We start from the raw sequence: 19,559 nt of genomic DNA, 5'->3' as shown, positions 1-19,559 counted from the left end.
GAAATTATTGATACACTAAGTGTATCTGAGAAACTAATAGCTTGATTTGCACAGTTTCAGGCTAGCTGATTGCTGCTCACAGTCCAGCTTTCAGACTCTCTGGAGTAGAAGCAACAGCTTACTTAGCATCTTCCAGAATGATGTCTGAGCTGACTGCTGGAGTTCAATAAAGGATCAATAATTAGCACACAGAGATTAATTTTATATGCATTCATTCAAGAGGATGAATAATGAGGATTCTTATAGTAATGTTTCCTTCTTTGTAATATAGATTTTGAGCTAAATTTTTATTAAATTGCATCAGTGAAATTAATAGTGGTTTTCAAGCTAAAACATGCAGAAATTTAAAGAATAATTATACTGCAGGTATTGATACATTTTTTAATGTAATATATTATTTCTGGTGAAATAAAAGACAATAAAATACCCATACATATTAAAAGAAAGACAACACCCACTGGGTTTTGACAGCTGGATCTCAATAAAATGAACAGGCTTTGCAGGATTCCACTTCTCATTAAAATCAATGGGAACAGCAGGAGTTACAAGCAGTTCCTATATTTGCTGCTAGTTAATTGGACGTATTTTCCTACAAAACTGTGTAATCCATAAAAGAAAATATTCATTACACCTGCAGAATTTTAAAAGTGTCCACAAGTTAAAAAAAAACAAAACAAAAACTCAAGATTTGTATTGAAATATTTGCCCATGAAAATACAAGTTAAATTCTTGTATGATAGTGAAAATTATTTATGGTGTGCTAATATAACAATCATTTGTATGATAATTATAGTTTATAATCTATATTTTAGGATACTTATATAATAATTGTTATAGACACATGATACATGAAATTTTAATGTTATATAGAATTAATAGGCATATAGTGAAAGTGTTGCTCTATAGTGTGATATATAAATATTTTATAGGCTGAATACATGCACGCATTTTACACATATATGCATATTTTTCTGTGATAACTGCATGTAAAGCCCAATTAAATGCTCCAGTTAACTACACATTACTCACTACAGAGAGCTACAATTTAATTCCCACGTATCTTTTTTAACATGTGTTATGGCACCCAGACCAATGACAGTGAGCATTCACAATAGAAGAGTGAAAATTTCTATGATAATCTTAGATGTTAAAATCTGATTGGGGGAAATAACATGTCTGACATTCAGGATGACTTTGAAGCCTTGTCATTAACAATTGAGATTTGTAAGTTTTGCAGCTAACTGAAAAATGTGTGTTGCTGAATGCTGTGTAGAGTACTCCAAAGGAGGAGAAAAAAAAAAGAAAGAAAAAGCTCTTGAAATTCCTTGATTTACAGTTTCCATTTTTGTTCTTTTTATCCTGACAGCTTGCCCATTCTTAAATTCTCCATTTAGTGACAGTCTCTGCTGAGAAATAATTTTCTTTGTTTTTGTTGTTTCTCAACAGTCAAAAGATAAGATTTGTGAGAAGAATATAGACACAACTGAAACACCTCCATACTCCACCACCACCCTTCTGCCAACCACCACAAAGTTCAGAGTTTTAACGACCACCAGAGGATCCACCACTTCCCACCTGCCAACTAGCCTGCCAACAGAAGGTGAAGTGTATACACTGCATTATTCTATAGTGCAAACACGTCATTTACAGGTCTAAAAAGTGTATTTCCTTTAAGTATGTGTTCATGTTGACCTTTTCTCTTTGGGGCAGTGGAAAGAGTGGGGAATTGCAGTCAACGCAATATCTGCTACTGCTTTTAAATTGCAACTTGCTCTCGCAACAGTGAGGTACAAAGGGGAGAAGTGCTGGAGAAGAGGGTGGTGCTGGGGGTCCATGGGCAAGCCAGGCAGACTTCTGGAGAACTTGTGGTTACAATGAGTTTTTTGTGTTCCTTTAACCATCAGGCCATAGTCCAAAACCTGTTGAAATAGTAGAAGGAGAGGGTCCTGATAAAGTTAGTGAAGAAACTCCCATCACAGACTTAATGAATTTTTAATCCCTTTAGGTATGCTATTTAACCAGGTGAAAATTGGAGATAACCAAAATTAAAAACCTTTTTGAAATTTGCCTGTTTACTTTTTTTTGGTCAGTTGACACTGTTCCTTTCATGTAGTGCTCATTGTTATGAAATAGTTTCTATAGGCTTCTGAACTAAATTAACTGGGTAAGTGATGGTGTGTCAGTTCTCATCCTTGTTGCACTGGCTGCCTAAATCTTGCCTTTTTGTGGTTGAGGTATCCTGCTTGCCTGCTTCTGGAGAAAATTCAGCTGGGTATAAATGTTAACTCAGATTAATCAAATAGCATCTATAAAATGGGGAGGGAGGGAGAGCAGTTTTCTGTCAGAATTGTATGTTAACACAAGAAAAGGTACCAGGTACAGGCAGATTTTTTAAGTGGCCTGTGACAGGAAAATTTGAACTGAAGGCATTTCAAGGTGGGAATCTACAGACGAGAAAGGCTGGTTTTGTTTGCAGCAAGAGAAGTTTAGAAACTGTTGGTGCAGGATTTGGACTGCATTAGCAACATTATTCCCTGGCATTTTGTTCATTAAAGCTCACAACAAGAAGAGGAACATGGAAATAAATAGGATTTTAAAATGGTAGACCTTTTCATGATTCTTAGAAGAGGAACTAAGTCATTGTTTCATTTTATTGTCATTTGTTGGTTCATATAGTCCTTAATAGGATAGAATGCTCAAGCTATGTATGAACATGTAACACAAATAAATGATTTGTAAGTTTTATGAAACAGACTCTAGTACCCTTATTGACCAGTATTTGGAATCCTCCTTTACACTGTAACACTCTCATAAATGTTTTTTAGTAGTGTCTTCGTTTCAGCTGGGATAGTTAGTTTTCTTCCTAGTAGCTGGTATAGCATTATGGTTTGGATTCAGTATGAGAATAACGTTGATAACACACTGATGTTTTCAGTTGTTGCCAAGTAGTGTTTAGACTAAGTCAAGGATTTCTCAGCTTCTCATGCCCAGCCGGCAAGAAGGCTGGAGGGGCACAAGAAGTTGGGAGGGGACACAGCCAGGACAACTGACCCAAACTGGCCAAAGGGGTATTCCATACCATGTGACGTCATGTCCAGTATATAAACTGGGGGGAGTTGGCCTGTGGGGGGATCGCTGCTCGGGAGCTGACTGGGCGTTGGTTGGCGAGTGGTGAGCAATTGCATTGTGCATCACTTTTTTTGTATATTCCAGTTCTTTATTATTATAATTATTATTATTATCATCATCATCACCATTATTATTATTATCATCATTATTTTCTTCTTTTACGTTCTATTAAATTGTTTTTATCTCAACTCAGGAGTTTTACTTTTTTTTCCCCCATTCTCTCCCCCATCCCACTGGGGGCAGGGAGGACAGTGAGTGAGCGGCTGCATGGTGCTTAGTTGCTGGCTGGGGTTAAACCACAACAAGTAGTAAGGAAGTAAAGCATTGCTCAGTAAAAGTAAGAACACCGTAATCTAATTCTTGTTGAGTTGAGTACCAAATCATTTTCTAATTGTGGAATTTCTTTGACATTAAAAAGTCATTCCTAAAATGACTCATGACCTAGAAAAATGCATTTTCCTACAACTAACTTTGAATTTCTTTTACAGATGACACCAAGATAGCACTGCACCTAAAAGATAATGGAGGTAAGAGATTATTTTTTGTCTGTAAATAATGTCAGTACTTTGTCAAATTATACCCCACTGAACTTCATTAATCAAAATCAGATTGTAGAAATAGCTTTTACCAGACTCCCAAGGGACTTCAGCCTTCCACATCTGTGTCGAAGAGCAGCAGGGCAAATAAGCTTAGCAACTGCTTAGTAAATTAAACATTTACAACTCTCTTTATAACTCTTTAATAAAACAGCAGCTTTAATTAACTTCCAAATGTGGACATATTAAGTAAATTTTTAACTGTATTAATACAGTTATTAACTGTATTATAATAATACAGTATTACTTAACTTTATTAAGAGAGGATAAGATGCTAGTTCTAAATAATAATATTGTGTTATAGATTCATTCATAGCAGTGAACTATTACATGACATTTTGTCTATAAACGTATCCATTTTAGATCTGTGTCTCTGTACTAGCAGAGATCCTGTATTTCTCCATGCACATTCCTCATGCAATTTAATAAGATCACCTTGTCTATACTGATAAAGGCCTCTGTTAAATGATGCTCTGCAGGGGACCGCTTTTGTCATCTTCTTTGTGGGTTCAAGGACTGCGACCTGAGGTTTGTTCCTTCTCCCTTTGAAGTTGATGAGAATTTTGCTATTAGTTAGAATCAGACTGCGTCATTAGATGTAGGCTGTGTCTGTATTCACTGCCAATGTAGAGCTTGCTGAGGAGAAAGGCTTGGGTTGGTTTCTGTGGACTTCAGAATGGTCTATCTAAGCAGAGGATGATTTGCTGACCAAATTGAAATACATTATATTTCCAATGATATAAAGGGGAATATTATTGGCTCTGATTGCCTTTCCTCCAGGCACGGAGCACCAGGCTTTGCTCAGGGGCAGGGGAACCGGCAGCTAAGCGTTGCAGCAGGCTTGGGCAGGGCGTGGGGTGAGTCCGGCAGCTCAGGGGCAGCAGCTGGGGTCAGCCCCAGTCTAGTGACGATCAGCTGAGTCTGCAGTGATGAGGCAAGCCCCGGGTGAAGGCAGGAAGCCAGGTCGGCAAGGCAAGGCTGGGACCGGCGAGGGAGCAGGCTAGGCACAGCAGCCAGCAGCACAGCAGCCGGTGGCACAGCTCAGGCGAGGAAGCAGCTCCCATTAGCAGTCCCAGAGAAGGTGAGGTGATGAACCAGGTCCATACAAGGAGTCTGGTCAGCAGCAGCAGGAGACGGGGCCAGAGATAAGTCTGCAACACAGATCCAAGATCCATCCAAAGAGACATGATGGCCCATGGACAGGACTGGAGGCAAGCTACCTTCAGCATAGATCCAAGGTTGGTCCAGGAGACAAGATTAGAGATGGGGCTGAATACAGGTTCACCTATAATATAGCTTAGGTTTGGGCTTGAGCTTACGTGGAGTCCCCAGCCCCATGGGCAGAGGTCCCAGGTCCACCAGGTCAGGACAGCTGAGGCATAGTGGTCGCTCAGCACCCTCGGAGAGAATTAGTCAAGTTTTGAAAAAACACAGTGTGCAGATGCCATTTAGCATTTTGGTCTGTTTTCCTGTCATTTGTTTTTCGGTAATATTCAGCCATTATTTTCTCCTTCCTTCAAATTAGAGATCTGCTCACTCCACAGGAGGCTGTTGCCATCCCCTTCCTTGCTGGTTGCTCCTCTGTCATTTTGCTATCACTAGCCACAGCATAGCTGGTCACATGCTGTACTGGGCATTGAATTGTCCGTTTGTTGGCAGTGTTGTTGTTTGACATGGCTTTGACATATAAGTAATCCCTTGGAATAAGGTCATCTATAAAGTCAGGGTGATACTTTTAGGCATTTTGTCTACGGGAATGTCCTTGAACCTTTCTCTTATTCTTCTTGAAATCAAATTGCTTTTTATTTTTTTGTGAAAAGTTCTTCAGTGCTCTTAAAGGTCAATAGACAAGACGAATCAGTCAGCACTTCACCCTCTCGTTTCGTGTCTGCTCTGTGCATAAAGTGTGTTCCCAGTTGAGCTGTGCCCACACTCTGCCCTGTGAGCCATCGCTCCATGGCAGGTGGCTGGCTGGGGACCAGGCAGCTCTCCATCGTGAGCACCTCATAAACAGCTCAAAATAGTATGCTGTTATATAAAAATAATGCAAAAGATGGGCTTAGGAAAAACATCTGAGTTTCTTTCTGTTTGGGAATTGCAACAGGATTATTTTTTCACTTGTCTGCTCTTTGCCCAAGAACTGAAAAGAAAAACCCTGTGAAAACAAACAAAATGTTGAATACTAGACCAGGAGAGGGATGGCTGTGGACTACTTGGTAGAGTATGGTGGTAAGGCTTGTGGCATCACTCATCCTAAATATAAAAAGTTCATTTCCACCAAGAAAGCTGCTGCATTTTAGGAGCACAAACCAATACCTGATGTGATTATTCATTTTCCTTAAGCTGTTTCTTTTGTTCTTGAAATTTAAAAAAAGTAACTGACTTCAAACAACATGGAAGCAAAGCAACACACCAGGATTTCTCATTCACACAGTAAACGTAGCTTTTAATCTGAGAAGTTCTTTTTGATGAATCTTCAGTTATGCATTGAATTTTCCAGTGACCCCTAGATTAGGCTCAGATAAAACCTCTGCAGCCGCAGGCACGTTCTTTGATTCTCTGTGATTTGTCAGCCTTTCATAAAGAGTAGATTATTTCAGGTCACGAATACAGGGTCTTTACTTTCTCGCACTAGATCCTTTAAAACTCTAATGAAAGGGAACCTTTTATAATGGAAAACCAAAGCTATATTGGATCAATCAGGGCCTATATCTTGATGTGTCCTTGGATGATAGCAGTCAATATCTGGTTAGGTACAACAAAACGATTCCATAGAAATTCTGCATGTCACCTCTATCTGGAACATTTGAAACCAAATGTTATAAAGCAGCAACTAAATTTAAATTAAATTTCAGGTTCAGGTCAAACTGCTTTGACCTTTTAATTGTATGGGAAAATCACTTGCAAGTTAGTCCTGTAATTCACCCACAATCTTTTGTGGCGTGTTATAACATACATTTCAAATTTGTTTGTTTCTGTTTCTTCTGCCTTCCCTCTTTCTTTACAGATGCATGACAGATGCCTAATACACACATGCCTAAACCATTTTAAAATACAGCTGGCACGCCATCACAATGTTTGTTAAATCTTAATTCTCTTTAAAATAACAAGTATTTTTTAAGTTTTAAGATATGTCCAACACTAAAAATGTATGGTTTTGTTAGCAATTGCAGATTCTGTTGTTTTTTCATTTTTCTTGTAACACAAAATGGCTGACTAAACAGTTTAAAAGCCTAATTTTTCATAAAAATTGTGAGCAATTGGCTGTGGCTATACAATAACGCAATGTTTTCTTGTTGAGAACTCTTTGGTGGATGATTTAGATGATTGGCCAGCACATCTGGACATTTTATTTGACCTTTTTAGACACTTTGTTGTGATGATTTGATTGCTATGAGTCCCTCTCATTCCTTCAGCTTTATAACTCAAAAGAAGAATGTATGTGTGGTAGACAGTAAGTGTCAGAGAAACTGCTACACTTCTCATTCATCAAGATGTACAGAAATTGCTGTTGCAAAAAGAAGAAAAGCTATGCAAAAAACATCTACCTGAGGGAGAAAGCTACTTTATTTATTTGTGAACAAGTCCATCCCAGCATATGTAGTGCTAGGAAATGTCTGCATCCTTCTACTTTAACTATGTGGTGGACTTTTAAAAAAATTATCTAGATACAAACATTAGTGATTTACAGGATTAACATTAGTGCTATACAGAGCTTAATTTGAGCTTGAAAGATTAGGAAACTTGGTAAGAAATGACCAAAATGCAGACCCAAGTTTTGAAAAAATAGAATACTTTTATATACCTTATATACAGTGATAAATCCAGCCAAGGCTATTTTTTTTAATAGTCCCCTATGCCTGGAAACTAGCTCCCATTAGCCACCTGTCTTCTTAATTTCCCTTAAAAATTGCAGTTTGAGCTCTTCCTACCATAGGAATTCTTGACAAATTATGAAGACTCAGTCCTGTTTTTCTTGTGTACCCTAAACTCCAACTGCAACGTGTTGAACACCACTAGTTCATGCTTGCTAAAATCATCTAACTTATTTACTTCTAATATGTTAAGTTTCTAAATGATCAGAAAATGAGACTTATTTCAACAAAGAGACAAGCCAGCCTTTTAGGGAGAACAAATATTTTTGACATAACAAAAGTTATTATGACCACACAGTCCAAAACAGCTAACTCAGGTTAACAAGTCACTACAGATTAGCTGAGTCCTCTCCAATTTTAAAGTAAAACACATTAAATTAAACAATGCTAAACCTAACCTTTGTGGTGGTTTAAATATGTTTTAAAGTAGACCTTGGATAGGATAAGATCCACAGGATATGGCTTTGGTTTATCATCAGATCTTGGCCTAGCCATCGGAAATGACCTTCCAGAAGCTTCATCTCATCTGGTGTTAGTCAGGAAGCCACAAGCTCTTCTTTTGGGCCTTTCTCATAGCCAGTGGCAAGCAATAGGCAAGAGGAAGTCATTAATGTCATCCTAAAAGAAGTGCCCAAAGTGGAATAAGTTACTATATAAGGGTGTCTATCAGCTACAGAGAAAAATCTAAATGACATACTAAGAGTAGGCATCTTACTTGTAGGTACCCAAGGTTTCCTTACATTAATTCTCTTCAGGGTGTCCTAGTTGATGTGTTCTGTTTCCATTCCTATCCAGAAACCCAGCAGGGCAAGAATCAGGCCTATTCTTCCACTCTTCTCTCATGAATAAGGCAGGATTTAAGGTTTTTACCATTATTGCAAAAATGCTATTGAGATTAGGTTATGGATTATGTAATTACATGTTTACTTCTGTCTGTTCCGCTTACTCGAAACTGCTGATGGTCTCCTAAAATGCAGGTTTCATACAATTTCAGGCAAGCAAGGATTTCCTTGGAGACAACTTGTCATAAAGTTTACTTTATCTATGCTGTACTATATGCTGTGCTTGTATAAAAAAAAATGCTTATACAAGAAAAAAGTATCAGAACACAGAGATAAGCAAAATAGGTGATGATGGATAGGAATATGCTAATAGGATAAGAATATGAAGAAAGGTAAATTCAAGAAGAACAATTAGCCACCTTGATTATCAAATAAACTAGAAAGAGCCTTGTAAACAGAGTTTATCAGAATTTTTACCCTTTTTCTTTTATTTAGGTAGGGGGGAAATTCCAAAGGGAACAAATAAAATATAACTCAAATACATCAGTGAGTCTTCCCATATATTGTATTTCACAGTCGATTACAAGCTAGGAAATGCTGATACATGTCCAGATTTTATTCTCTGTTTCTCCCTGAACATTTCCAAGCTGTTCCTCTTCTGTCATTTCTCAGCAGTCTCTTCTCAGCACTAGTTAGAGACAGGTCTTAAGATGTATTAGAGATCTCTCTTGTTTTCTTCAGTATGATCAAAGCATGATCAAAGTTGAACTTTAGACCCCAAGCAATTTTCTAAATGCTGCTCATTGCTTTCTGCAAGTTCAGCTGTAGCACTCAGAATAGGAAAGCATTATTCTTAGGAAAAAGTGTGGGATCTACCATAGTATGTTGCTGTAAGAAACATGAAATGATGTGCCCAGTGTAATTCAAGTTCTTCCTTCTCAGGAAATCTTGTCACTTAATGAAAGCCTGTACAGCCTTGCTGGTGTTCAGTATGATACTACATCAGTGCCTGCTGGCAGCTATCTTATTGAAATGGAGCCTTCCAAAGCCAAGAAAATAAGCTTGGAAAAGTAACAGCCTCTGATATAAATATTCCCATCTTCCTTGTGCATCAGACACAGGAAGAAAGGTATTCTACATACTATATGCAGTAGCCAGTGGGCTACATGCGTGGTTTTTAAAGCAAATACAAATGAAAAGTGCTGAACTCATCCATTCTGGGTAAAAAATAGAAACATGGATTAATAATCTTTATTCTCAGGATATTTAAATTGGTAGCATTAATAAATTGTGTTGCTTTTTGTTTCTTTCATGGTAGTTTGGATTGTGCTTAAATGTTACTTAGAACAAGACATTTGTGTCTTTTCCAGAATTTCTTGCATCTCCACTGCATCCCAGTTTTGTTGTCATCATCTTATTACAGCTATCATCACAAAATATGTAAAAAACACCAATCTAATCTGCAGAAAGTCAATCAAATAGTGGCAGACATTTTAAAAAGTAGTGGCACTGGAATGGATCCCCTAGAAAGCAAATGTCACTTTCTGCCTCTAGCACAAAAGGGCATTTTTACATCATATTAGGCATTATATACCACATTAGGTTAAAGAAGTATGATGTTAAAACAGTTTAGTTTCACCAGATCAAACTACGTGCAGACACTTCAACTTATATTGAAGTCTAACTTATACCAGTTTAGTTTCTCTTTGGTTCTCTAAGCCATATATAAAATGATATACAGTATCTACTCTTACTGTTGTCATTACTTTACAATAAAGGCATGCATTTAATTGATTTTGTTAAACACATACAATTTGTGGACTTTTACCAGCTCAAAGGGTTTATGTGAAAACCACATGTAGATCTAAATGGAGATCTTATGGAGGGCTAAATGTAATAGACTGGATAAACTTTTAAGACAAGGCTGTGTTACTTAATATTTTATCTTATCTGCTCCTGTTGCTGTCACGGTGCTGTGGCAGTGTGACAGCTAGGGCACATAGAGCTCCTGTGATCTTCTGTCTTTTTAACTTCCTATTCTACATGGAGTTAACCCAGTAGTTGCAGCTGGTAGCCTCCTGCAATCTCCTCTGCGTTGCTTACTCATCTTTGACATCGGTGTGCATGGGTCACTGTGAAGGATGGGAAAAATGGAGGTCAAGTGAAAGATGACTAATATAGTTGTACATTTTGCATTGAACTTGAAGTACCTGAAGTTGTTCTGTCTCCAAAAGGCGAGGAAGGGAGGGGGATAAGTAACTCTGCAAGCATTAGACACAGCTTTAGCGAGGAACAGCCTGTTTGACCTGATGGTCTTATTTTTGCTTTCAGTAGGGTTAAGAGGAGTCAATGGGCTGACTGAATTGAAATTCTTGTAATCTGGTAACTGTTTGCTCTTCTGTATTTAGCAACACTCAGCTGCCTTGCCAGGCCAAATGGCGTGGTACAATATGGTACAATATTGAGCTTCACGATGGCCACTGTTTGATGCTACTAAGTATTGTAATGGCTTACATGTCCTCAAGCAACTCAAACTAATATTACTACATGAAAACTGTTGTAGCGTTAGGTGATATTTTAGAGCAGAAGAATGAAAGTCCTTAGCTAACATATTTAGAGTGCTGTCATCCTATAAACAGAGGGATTTGATTTTAGTGCACTCTCATCCATTTATTGCACTAAGCAGTTGATCAATCTTGGTGAGACTTACTGAGTTGCCCTGGGTCCTACAGAAAATTGATAGCAAAGCCAGATACTGAATTCAGAATTTGTGGGTTACAGTTTGTAATATTCTCACACAAAGACCACCTTTCTTTCCTTCCATGCAATCAGAAACCAATTTTTAAAGCATTAGCTGAGTCATAACTTTATAAATCATCATGAAACCAAGCAAAGTATAGCAATAGCTTAACTTCAAGATGTTAACAAATGCTAAGGGAATGAACCCACAAATCAAGAAAATCACACTCCATTATGGCGAAGAAGCTGAGAAGTCCAAATCATGCTGTTCCTAAAAGAGGTAGAGAGAACATTTTTATGGAGATTCCTCTGAGCCTCTGGAGAATCCTTCCAACTGTACATTCCCTTATTCCCTCCCACGGTCACTACATGTAGGTCATTAATCTTCTCTTCAGGAATCTGCATTGTGTACAGGAAAAAAGTTTAAGTTTGGAGAACCATATACCTGCCCCATAAAACAAGCAGTCTCCTGGTAGGCTCACATTCCAGATGGAAATGGGGGCCCAAAGGAGGGGAAAAATCCAGTGGCTCTACAGAGCTTACTGTAGGCTGTAACCCTCTGTGCTCAGCTGTCTTAAACATTATGTCCTCCCTCTTTGCAGGAGCATATTAACTCAAACCCACAGTCATGCAAATAGGGTGATACAGCTTCCAGGCTAGAAAAGACATATGTAATAGGGTGGAGGACTGGTGGAGTGAACTTGGATCTGTAGGAGCAGGTTAGCCCCAGACCATGCAGCAAGAGAGGGTTTCTGCTCTTTGGCTGCCCAAAGAGGAGAGGAAGCACGTGGAGAGGAGGTGTCACCAGATGGCTTGTAGAGATCTCCCATGTGGAAACAGCTATCAGACACTCTGAAGCTCCTGAATGAGACTAACCAGATCAATAACAGTCCAAGGATGGCTATGGAAGAAGAACAGTTGTGGGTGAAAGGATGGTCGAATGAGATTAACATAGGTACAGTAGTGTATCAGATAACAGGGATAGTAGAGAGAAGAGATGGGTTTGACCTGCCAGATTCAGCTGATTTGCCAAATGTCAGAATGTTCCAGCACTGTCACTGGCAGACAGTTTTATTAGCCTGAAATAAAGCTTGGAGAGGGATGAAAATTTCTTGATTCCTTGCATAGATGACTTTAAAAAAACCAGATATATATTATCCTAGATTTCTGATACATCAAATAGCATCTATCCTAAGCAGTACACACCTTTGATTATATATCATATTTATATAACTAGCAAAAGTAGTACCCAGTACTCAACCAAGAAGTAGAAATGAGCAGCTAAGAAATCAGTTTTCAGTATAGCTCACTTTACCCCACAGCTCAGGACTTCAGACTGCGATATTTTTTACAAAATTACAAACCTTGCAGTCTCTGATGGCATCCCTGTGAACAATATAAAGAAAGTTGTATTGCATTGTCACAGCAAGTTTTAAGTTACCTAAATGCTGTGTTCTTTAAGGATCATCAAGTTTCTGTGATTCTATAATATTCTATAATAATTTTACAGTAATAGTAATAATAAGATATAAGCATATCTGACTTTCCTAAGCTAGTATTTGAAAGATAGTGTTTTTTATGTAAGAACAAGATACTCGTTTTGCATTAGTATTAATAGTATGGCACAATCTACTTTTATCAATAAATGTATTTTTATATAGCTGGACATGCTACAGCTTCAAGATCATGGCCAGTACCAAAATAGTCATTACCTAACATGTACGTTGGGGAATGCAAAGGAAGTTCTGCAGTTAACACCTAGAGTATTAAAAAATGGCGTTTGCATGTGTCCTGGTTTCAGCCGGGATGGAGTTAATTGTCTTCCTAGTAGCTGGTACGGTGCTATGTTTTGAGTTCAGTATGTGAAGAATGATGATAACACTGATGTTTTCAGTTGTTGCTAAGTAGTGTTTAGTCTAAAGTCAAGGATTTTTCAGCTTCTCAAGCCCAGCCAGTGAGAAAGCTGGAGGGGCACAAGAAGTTGGCACAGGACACAGCCAGGGCACCTGACCCAAACTGGCCAACTGTGTATTCCATACCATGGGATGTCACATCTAGTGTAGGAACTGGGGGGAGTGGGGGCAGGGGGATTGCCACTCGGGGACTGGCTGGGTATCGATCAGAGGGTGGTGAGCAATTGCACTGCGCATCATTTGTACATTCCAATCCTTTCATTATTACTATTGTCATTTTATTAGAGTTATCATTATCATTATTAGTTTCTTCTTTTCTGTTCTATTAAACCATTCTTATCTCAACCCACGAACTTTACTTCTTTTCCCAATTTTCTCCCCCATCCCACTGGGTGGGGAGGGTGAGTGAGCAGCTGCATGGTGCTTAGTTGCTGGCTGGGGTTAAACCACAACAGCATGGAGGCTCTGAAAATATTATCACACATTCTGTTTCTGTAATGATTAATCTATGTAGTACATACTCATATGAGTAAAAGAGTGCATAAGTCCCTACAGCAGACGTGGTTATACCCGAACCTACACATTTTTCTAGTCTGCTTCATCTGTAGGAGCTGTTTTCATGCACTTGTATCCAGACCTGTTTTGCCATAAAACTAAGACCATACAAGAAACACTGTCAACTTAATAAACCAGCATTTCTGTACCAATAGTGCTGCATAGATGCTCTCATACCCATGTGATAGTTTCATATTCATCTGACCAACCAGCTAAAAAAATCATAGGTTTTGATGAACATTAAGAATTCATCCACTTGCTGCCATGTGACCTAACAGCAAACACTCATTTTATCATCAAGCATTCCTATATGAGAAGAAATTGCAGGGTTCATTCTCTATCTCTTTGTGACAAATGCAGAGGTTTGCCATGAAAATTCATTCTTCTGGTAAAAAGACAGGAGAAAAGAACAAAGCTCAGTACTGAACAATCATCTTTAGGCTGATTGCTGCTATTTAGGTCATCTATATCCCTGGCTTTGCTAGTATAGCTGTGTCAGTCAGGACAGTTAAATAAGGTATTGCATTTTATCCCTTAAAGATGCATGTGCGTATAAGAAGTGAGTTTGAATTGGAGCTTTTAACATCTGATCAAAATGTCAAAGTAAAAAAGAATGACATGGGGTTTTGTCTGTCATTTGCCCTTGGTTCCATGTCACTTTATATAAAGGAAAGTAGCCAGGAGGTACCAGAAGTTCACGTATTTTTCCTCCATTTTACCATAAAAAATTTTTGTGTCTCTGCCCTCACAGAAACATTAATCTCTGGTAAGTAAACTCTTTTTCATCTCATATCATGAGAGGTGTACATGTATGTATCACAATTTTGTTTTCTTGTAGATAAAACTATCACAATAGAAACTTTGTGTAAACCTTAACTTTAGAAAATAGAAAACAACATGTTTCGTTATTTTGCAGACCTCAGTGGTTAATATGCAATAGTGAGAAAAACGGTTTTGAGAAACTATCCACAATGTGTTTACAAACACTCTAAAGAGCAGTCCCAGTTTGTACACACCTTTGTTCCTGTTAAAGTCAGCATTACAGTCCCCATGTGCCAGGACAAGATTTTCATTCATGATAATTCCTTGAGGTTTTTTTTGGTTTTCCTACACCAAAAGAAGCTAACCTGACTGTAACTAGAGATATAATATAGTAATATAAAATCAAAGATGATAAAGTCCTTATGTGTTTATCATGCAAATAATAAGAACATTTTACTGTGGTTTCACTTTTATTTTCTAAACAGCATTCCAGCAGGAGAACAGTTATTTCATGTTTGTATTGTATGCCTTTATATTTGGGGAAAAAAAATTGCTTGCTGTTTCTGTCCTGTCATTCAGCACCTGAGAGGCAGACTAACCTTGGAGATGTTAACATGCTCCTTCTGCTTAAAAGCTTTATGCATGTAAGAATTTGGGGAGGAGTTATAAATACAGAGCATATTGTAATAACAACTGCTTTTTCGAGCACAAAAAAAGGAAAGTTTGGGAAAAGTTCCACTGAGAGAGCTCCTTTTGGGAAAGGATTGGTCATAAGACAAATATCCTCCCGTGGGTTTAGCCTTGCCTAGAACAGCAGATGTGCTGTGATAATCTTAATAAGATTTCTTTCTACACCTGAAAAAGTTTCCCAGTCCTTTTTTTTTCAACTATTTCCCTTGGTGGCTTTTTAAAAGAACTGTCAGTTGAATTTTCAGCAGAGAGTATTTTCAAAGTTGACAACACTGTTTATTGTCTCTGTGAAAAGAGAATGAAATCAATTTCTCATGAGTATTTGAGCCCTGGGGTCAATGAACTGAATTTCGATTATGGAAATTACAAGTTACTTACACTTGTTGTCATTTAAGAAAAGCATTTCTTCTATTTCATTATTTTTTTGCATTTGGCATTCTGATCACTGCACTGATGTCCATGCAGTGTTCAACCCTAGTAGAAATCTGGGCAGGCAGTTGTCACCTGTGTTATTTGGAAGAAACAACGTTCTCATTTGCAAAGCTGGATGCTAAACACTGAGAAAATATCAGATCAAAGGGGACTAATTTGATGGCGTTTACAGAGTGGTTAGGACCTTTGCTAAAGTCCAGCATTTTTTAATATGCAGAATATGTTGTTCTGCCTTCAACCATAACATAGTGACAATACAAATTACTTGTTTAGTGCAAATTGGCCTGAAAATGTGTACAAGTGACAAAGTAGTTTATGATGCACCAATGTGGCATTGAAGGGAAGAGTCAAAGACTATGAAGCTGTCAAAAAGACAATTATGGGACAGACAAACTATGAATCCTCTGCTCCTCCTGGGGAGCAGTTACTTCTCCATAGGGTGACTCACACAACTAACTGCTTATCACTGGGAATTAATAGCCCAGCCCAGAGGATGTACAATAAAGCAGGCCTTTCCTCATGGCCTTTCAATTGCTTAATTTGCATTTGTTTGGTGATTTGAAATATATGTGCAAGTACTAAATATTGTTACAATGCATGAACAGAAATTAAGACTGGAGCTTGTATACATTCATCTATTCTCAGCTGAAAGCAAATAGCTATTTAATAAATAATTAATGGATATGTCAAGTAAAAGACTCTGCTGCCTGAAAGTTAGAGGAACATTTTTCAGGGTCACCTTTCTTTCCTGTCTCCTCCATGGATCTTGCATCCTTTGCTACATACCAGGAAGTGTTTTAAGTGCCCTTTGGGTGGGAATACATTTGAAAATAGAACTTCCACATCCTAGGCAATATCTCCTTTCTTTCACTGCAATGTAAAGGATGGCCTGGAAATTTTCACTATGTGTACTGTGTTAAAAAAAAAAAAAAAAAAGAGAAAAAGAGAATAGGACTGACACTGGTTTTCTTTTTTAAAAGCTCCTACACATCAGTGTGAACTAAGCTATAAGAAAGCTAAGTAAATCCCTTTGTAGGATTTAGGCAGGTAGAGGCCTGGTTCTTGGATCCTGTTCATGCCTAAGCTCAAACTTGTGTCCACAGTCAGCACAATTAAAACTGAAGTTCCTGTGTGAACAGGTACACATGAACCTTTCAATAAAAACAAAGTTTTTTTATTAGATTCATTAATGTCTCCCATGTCCTAGTTTAGCCTCTCAAATTATCGGGTTCTTTTTCTTTATCCTCTGATTCTGTTACTAAGCTCCTTTCTCCACAAGCTGTCTCACTGACTTCATGGGGAAGAGCAGAGCAACACTGCGAGGTTTCAGCTGTCCTGCTTCAAGATTGAGGAAATATGGACAAAAGCAGGGGAAATGTGTATGAATCCCTTCACTTCCCCCATAGATTCACTTCCATGTTATAGTTAGAAATATCTCTTGGCTAAGATAATGCATCTTCATTTTCCTTTTCTCCCTGTTGTTGCAATGGTGCCATGCAATCTGCTGGGTGATGAACCATACAGGGCTTCCTTGATCTGGTGAGAAAAGTGCTGCCACATGTGGATGCATGAGCTGTTACGCTGAGATTAATCATTCCTGTTTTCTTTTATTGCCCCTCATACAAGGCACTTAACACTACTTGGATCAATAGACCTTTCTTCTTTTATTTTCCAGTTCTCTTTTTTAATATTAGCGTGGAATGCTCTACTCACAATCTGATGAATGGTAAAAGAGCATGTACAGTTATTGTTGTTTTTATTGTTGTTGTTACTATTAATAACAATAACAGTAACTCGTTTGAAGTGGTATCCATAACACAGTAGCTGTTTTCGAAGAACAAATAAAAGGTAGAGTCCCTGACCTCACAGGCCATGGCACTCTAAGACAACCAAACAAATAGTTCAGGGGATAGCACAACAAAAAGGATGACTGCTGAAATCAACAATTTTCATTATAGTCAGCCTGGCAAACAAGCATGGTGAGAGGAAATTTAAAAGTGGAATTGAAAGAAAATTTCTCATAAGCAAGACCAGAGAAGGTGTTGTATGGAGTAAGGCATGGAGGTGATTTGAAGGATTGCCAGAAAGGCAGAACACAGTGGAAATATTAGAACAATGTAAGTTTGTGAAGCCAAATGACCAATGTTCTTCTGGTGTTTCTTAAACCTAGGCCTTCTGAGCTGCTGTTTTGCCTGCAGTAGTGGGTAGAACAGCAATTCTGCTTTTATGCAAGAGGATGAGGAAGAATCATTGCTTATCACCATGTCTGTGCTTACTGTGATATTCCAGGTTGTCCAACGTAGAAATCACACTCAAGCACAAGCCATTCTACGGTTGTTGGTTAATTTATTGAAAGACTTTTTCCACAAAGATTTAACAGTGTTGTTAAAAGACTTTCAGTCATTTATTTGGAAGCACTGCTGACAAGTTGCTTGTGTGACAGAGACAGCCCTCTTTTCTCCTGACAGGAGCATAGCATGAGCAGCCTCTTTGTATAAAGTTTAGTAAATGGATGGTCTTCTGTAATACTTTGGTATGATGAGTGTTCCATCCAAACCAAGATTAGAATATTGCAGGGTCATTTAGCATCCATCTGTTACACTTTTGGCTGTCTGATTCAGTTGCACAGGGTGGTTCAGAACCCCTCTCCAAGCTAATGAATCAGGCTTTCAGAATGTGTTTATTAGCTAGACTTCGCAAGGGTTTGTGGCATGTCTCAACTTGAACCTTTAAAAAAAAAAATTCAATATTCAAAATGTATTCAATTAGTACTTTTTGTCTGTAGGGCAACTGTGATAGTTTTATGAGAAAATCAAAGTAAAATTCATTATGATGGTAATTAGAAATTCAGAATGTCCAGATTGCATTCAAAAGAAAGGATATTAATTTTGTTTATTGAGTTAGAATTAGTAAAACATTTGGAAATGTCTGTTCATTAAGATTATGAGAGTATTCAGTTGTGGGAAAGAGAAATCTAACATCTTTTTCCAACTTGGGCTGTGGAAATTGAGGAACATGTAACACAGAAAAAGCAAATGCTCAATTGCCTTCTGTGAAATGGAGTGGATAAGACATACGTTACTGTGCTAATAAGTGTGCCATTTTTGCAGCTTCCACAGATGACAGTGCGGCAGAGAAGAAAGGTGGAACACTTCATGCTGGCTTAATTGTCGGCATTCTAGTCCTGGTCCTCATTGTGGCTGCAGCCATCCTTGTGACAGTCTATATGTATCATCATCCAACGTCAGCAGCTAGTCTCTTCTTTATAGAGGTAAGACAAAAGTAACATCTTGTGTCACTAGTCCTGTCACTTGGCTAGGATAATTGGGGTCTCCAGAATAGAACTTTCTTAACTAAATCCAGAAAGTATTTTCATAGTGTAAGCTTTGAAGAAATGAACCTCTCCTAGCAGGTGATGCTATTTTGTTCTTAGCATGTTTGTCACTCAGCTGCTTCTTTAACTACCATTGCTATTACTTTTTTTGGTTTTTTACACAGGACATATAACTAAGAGATGTATCTCAGTTACCTCTCCACCTCTCTTTCCTATCCTTCATTTTCCTCACAGTAGCATTTTTCCATTAGCTTTCATGTGCACTGGCATTTTATTGCAGGTCATATATTTTTTCTATTATTTTCCTGTGGAAAAATAAAATGTATGCATTCTTAATTCTCCAGAAGAGCTGATTTAAAGTAAGTTTTCAGCTGGAAACCTGTGTTAGCTCTTCTGTACGTTCATTTGTAGAAATCTTTTAAAACTTTGCCTCAGAGTATAGGAAAGATACTTTTCACCTAATTTTAACATCTAAATCTAATATCATCTCCCTTTGCTCTTTTTTATTAGTGTAGAGAGAAACAGACTCTTTTAGACCATGATTCATCTGACCTGTTTGAGACATCTCCTTTAGGATTAGATAAATTACCATTTTTCTCCCTCAAATAGAGGTAGCTACCTTAGGTGCAGGCATCTACATTGCAGATGCTGACATTTAGTCAGCTCAACTCCACTGCACATGACAATATGAGAAAGGAACATTTTCCATAGGTGTTTGGTTCTACAAAAAGCTATGAATACCTACACCTACT

The 19,559-nt window shown here is 38.0% G+C and overlaps 1 protein-coding gene across 1 annotated transcript in view; it reads left to right on the top strand.

The window, feature by feature from the left end:
• PLXDC2 (plexin domain containing 2) overlaps positions 1–19,559 on the top strand; it is a 279,753-nt gene that overhangs the window by 245,729 nt on the left and 14,465 nt on the right. The window contains exons 11-13 of the mRNA XM_075047931.1: positions 1,447–1,600; positions 3,618–3,656; positions 18,584–18,744. Coding sequence (XP_074904032.1) covers positions 1,447–1,600; positions 3,618–3,656; positions 18,584–18,744 — 354 coding nt within the window. The remainder of the gene's footprint in view (positions 1–1,446; positions 1,601–3,617; positions 3,657–18,583; positions 18,745–19,559) is intronic.

The sequence above is a fragment of the Buteo buteo genome, chromosome 2 (genome assembly GCF_964188355.1).
Source record: "Buteo buteo chromosome 2, bButBut1.hap1.1, whole genome shotgun sequence".
Taxonomy (NCBI): domain Eukaryota; kingdom Metazoa; phylum Chordata; class Aves; order Accipitriformes; family Accipitridae; genus Buteo; species Buteo buteo.
The sequence above is the reverse complement of the archived record's forward strand: the minus strand, read 5'-3'. Positions and strand labels throughout refer to the sequence as shown.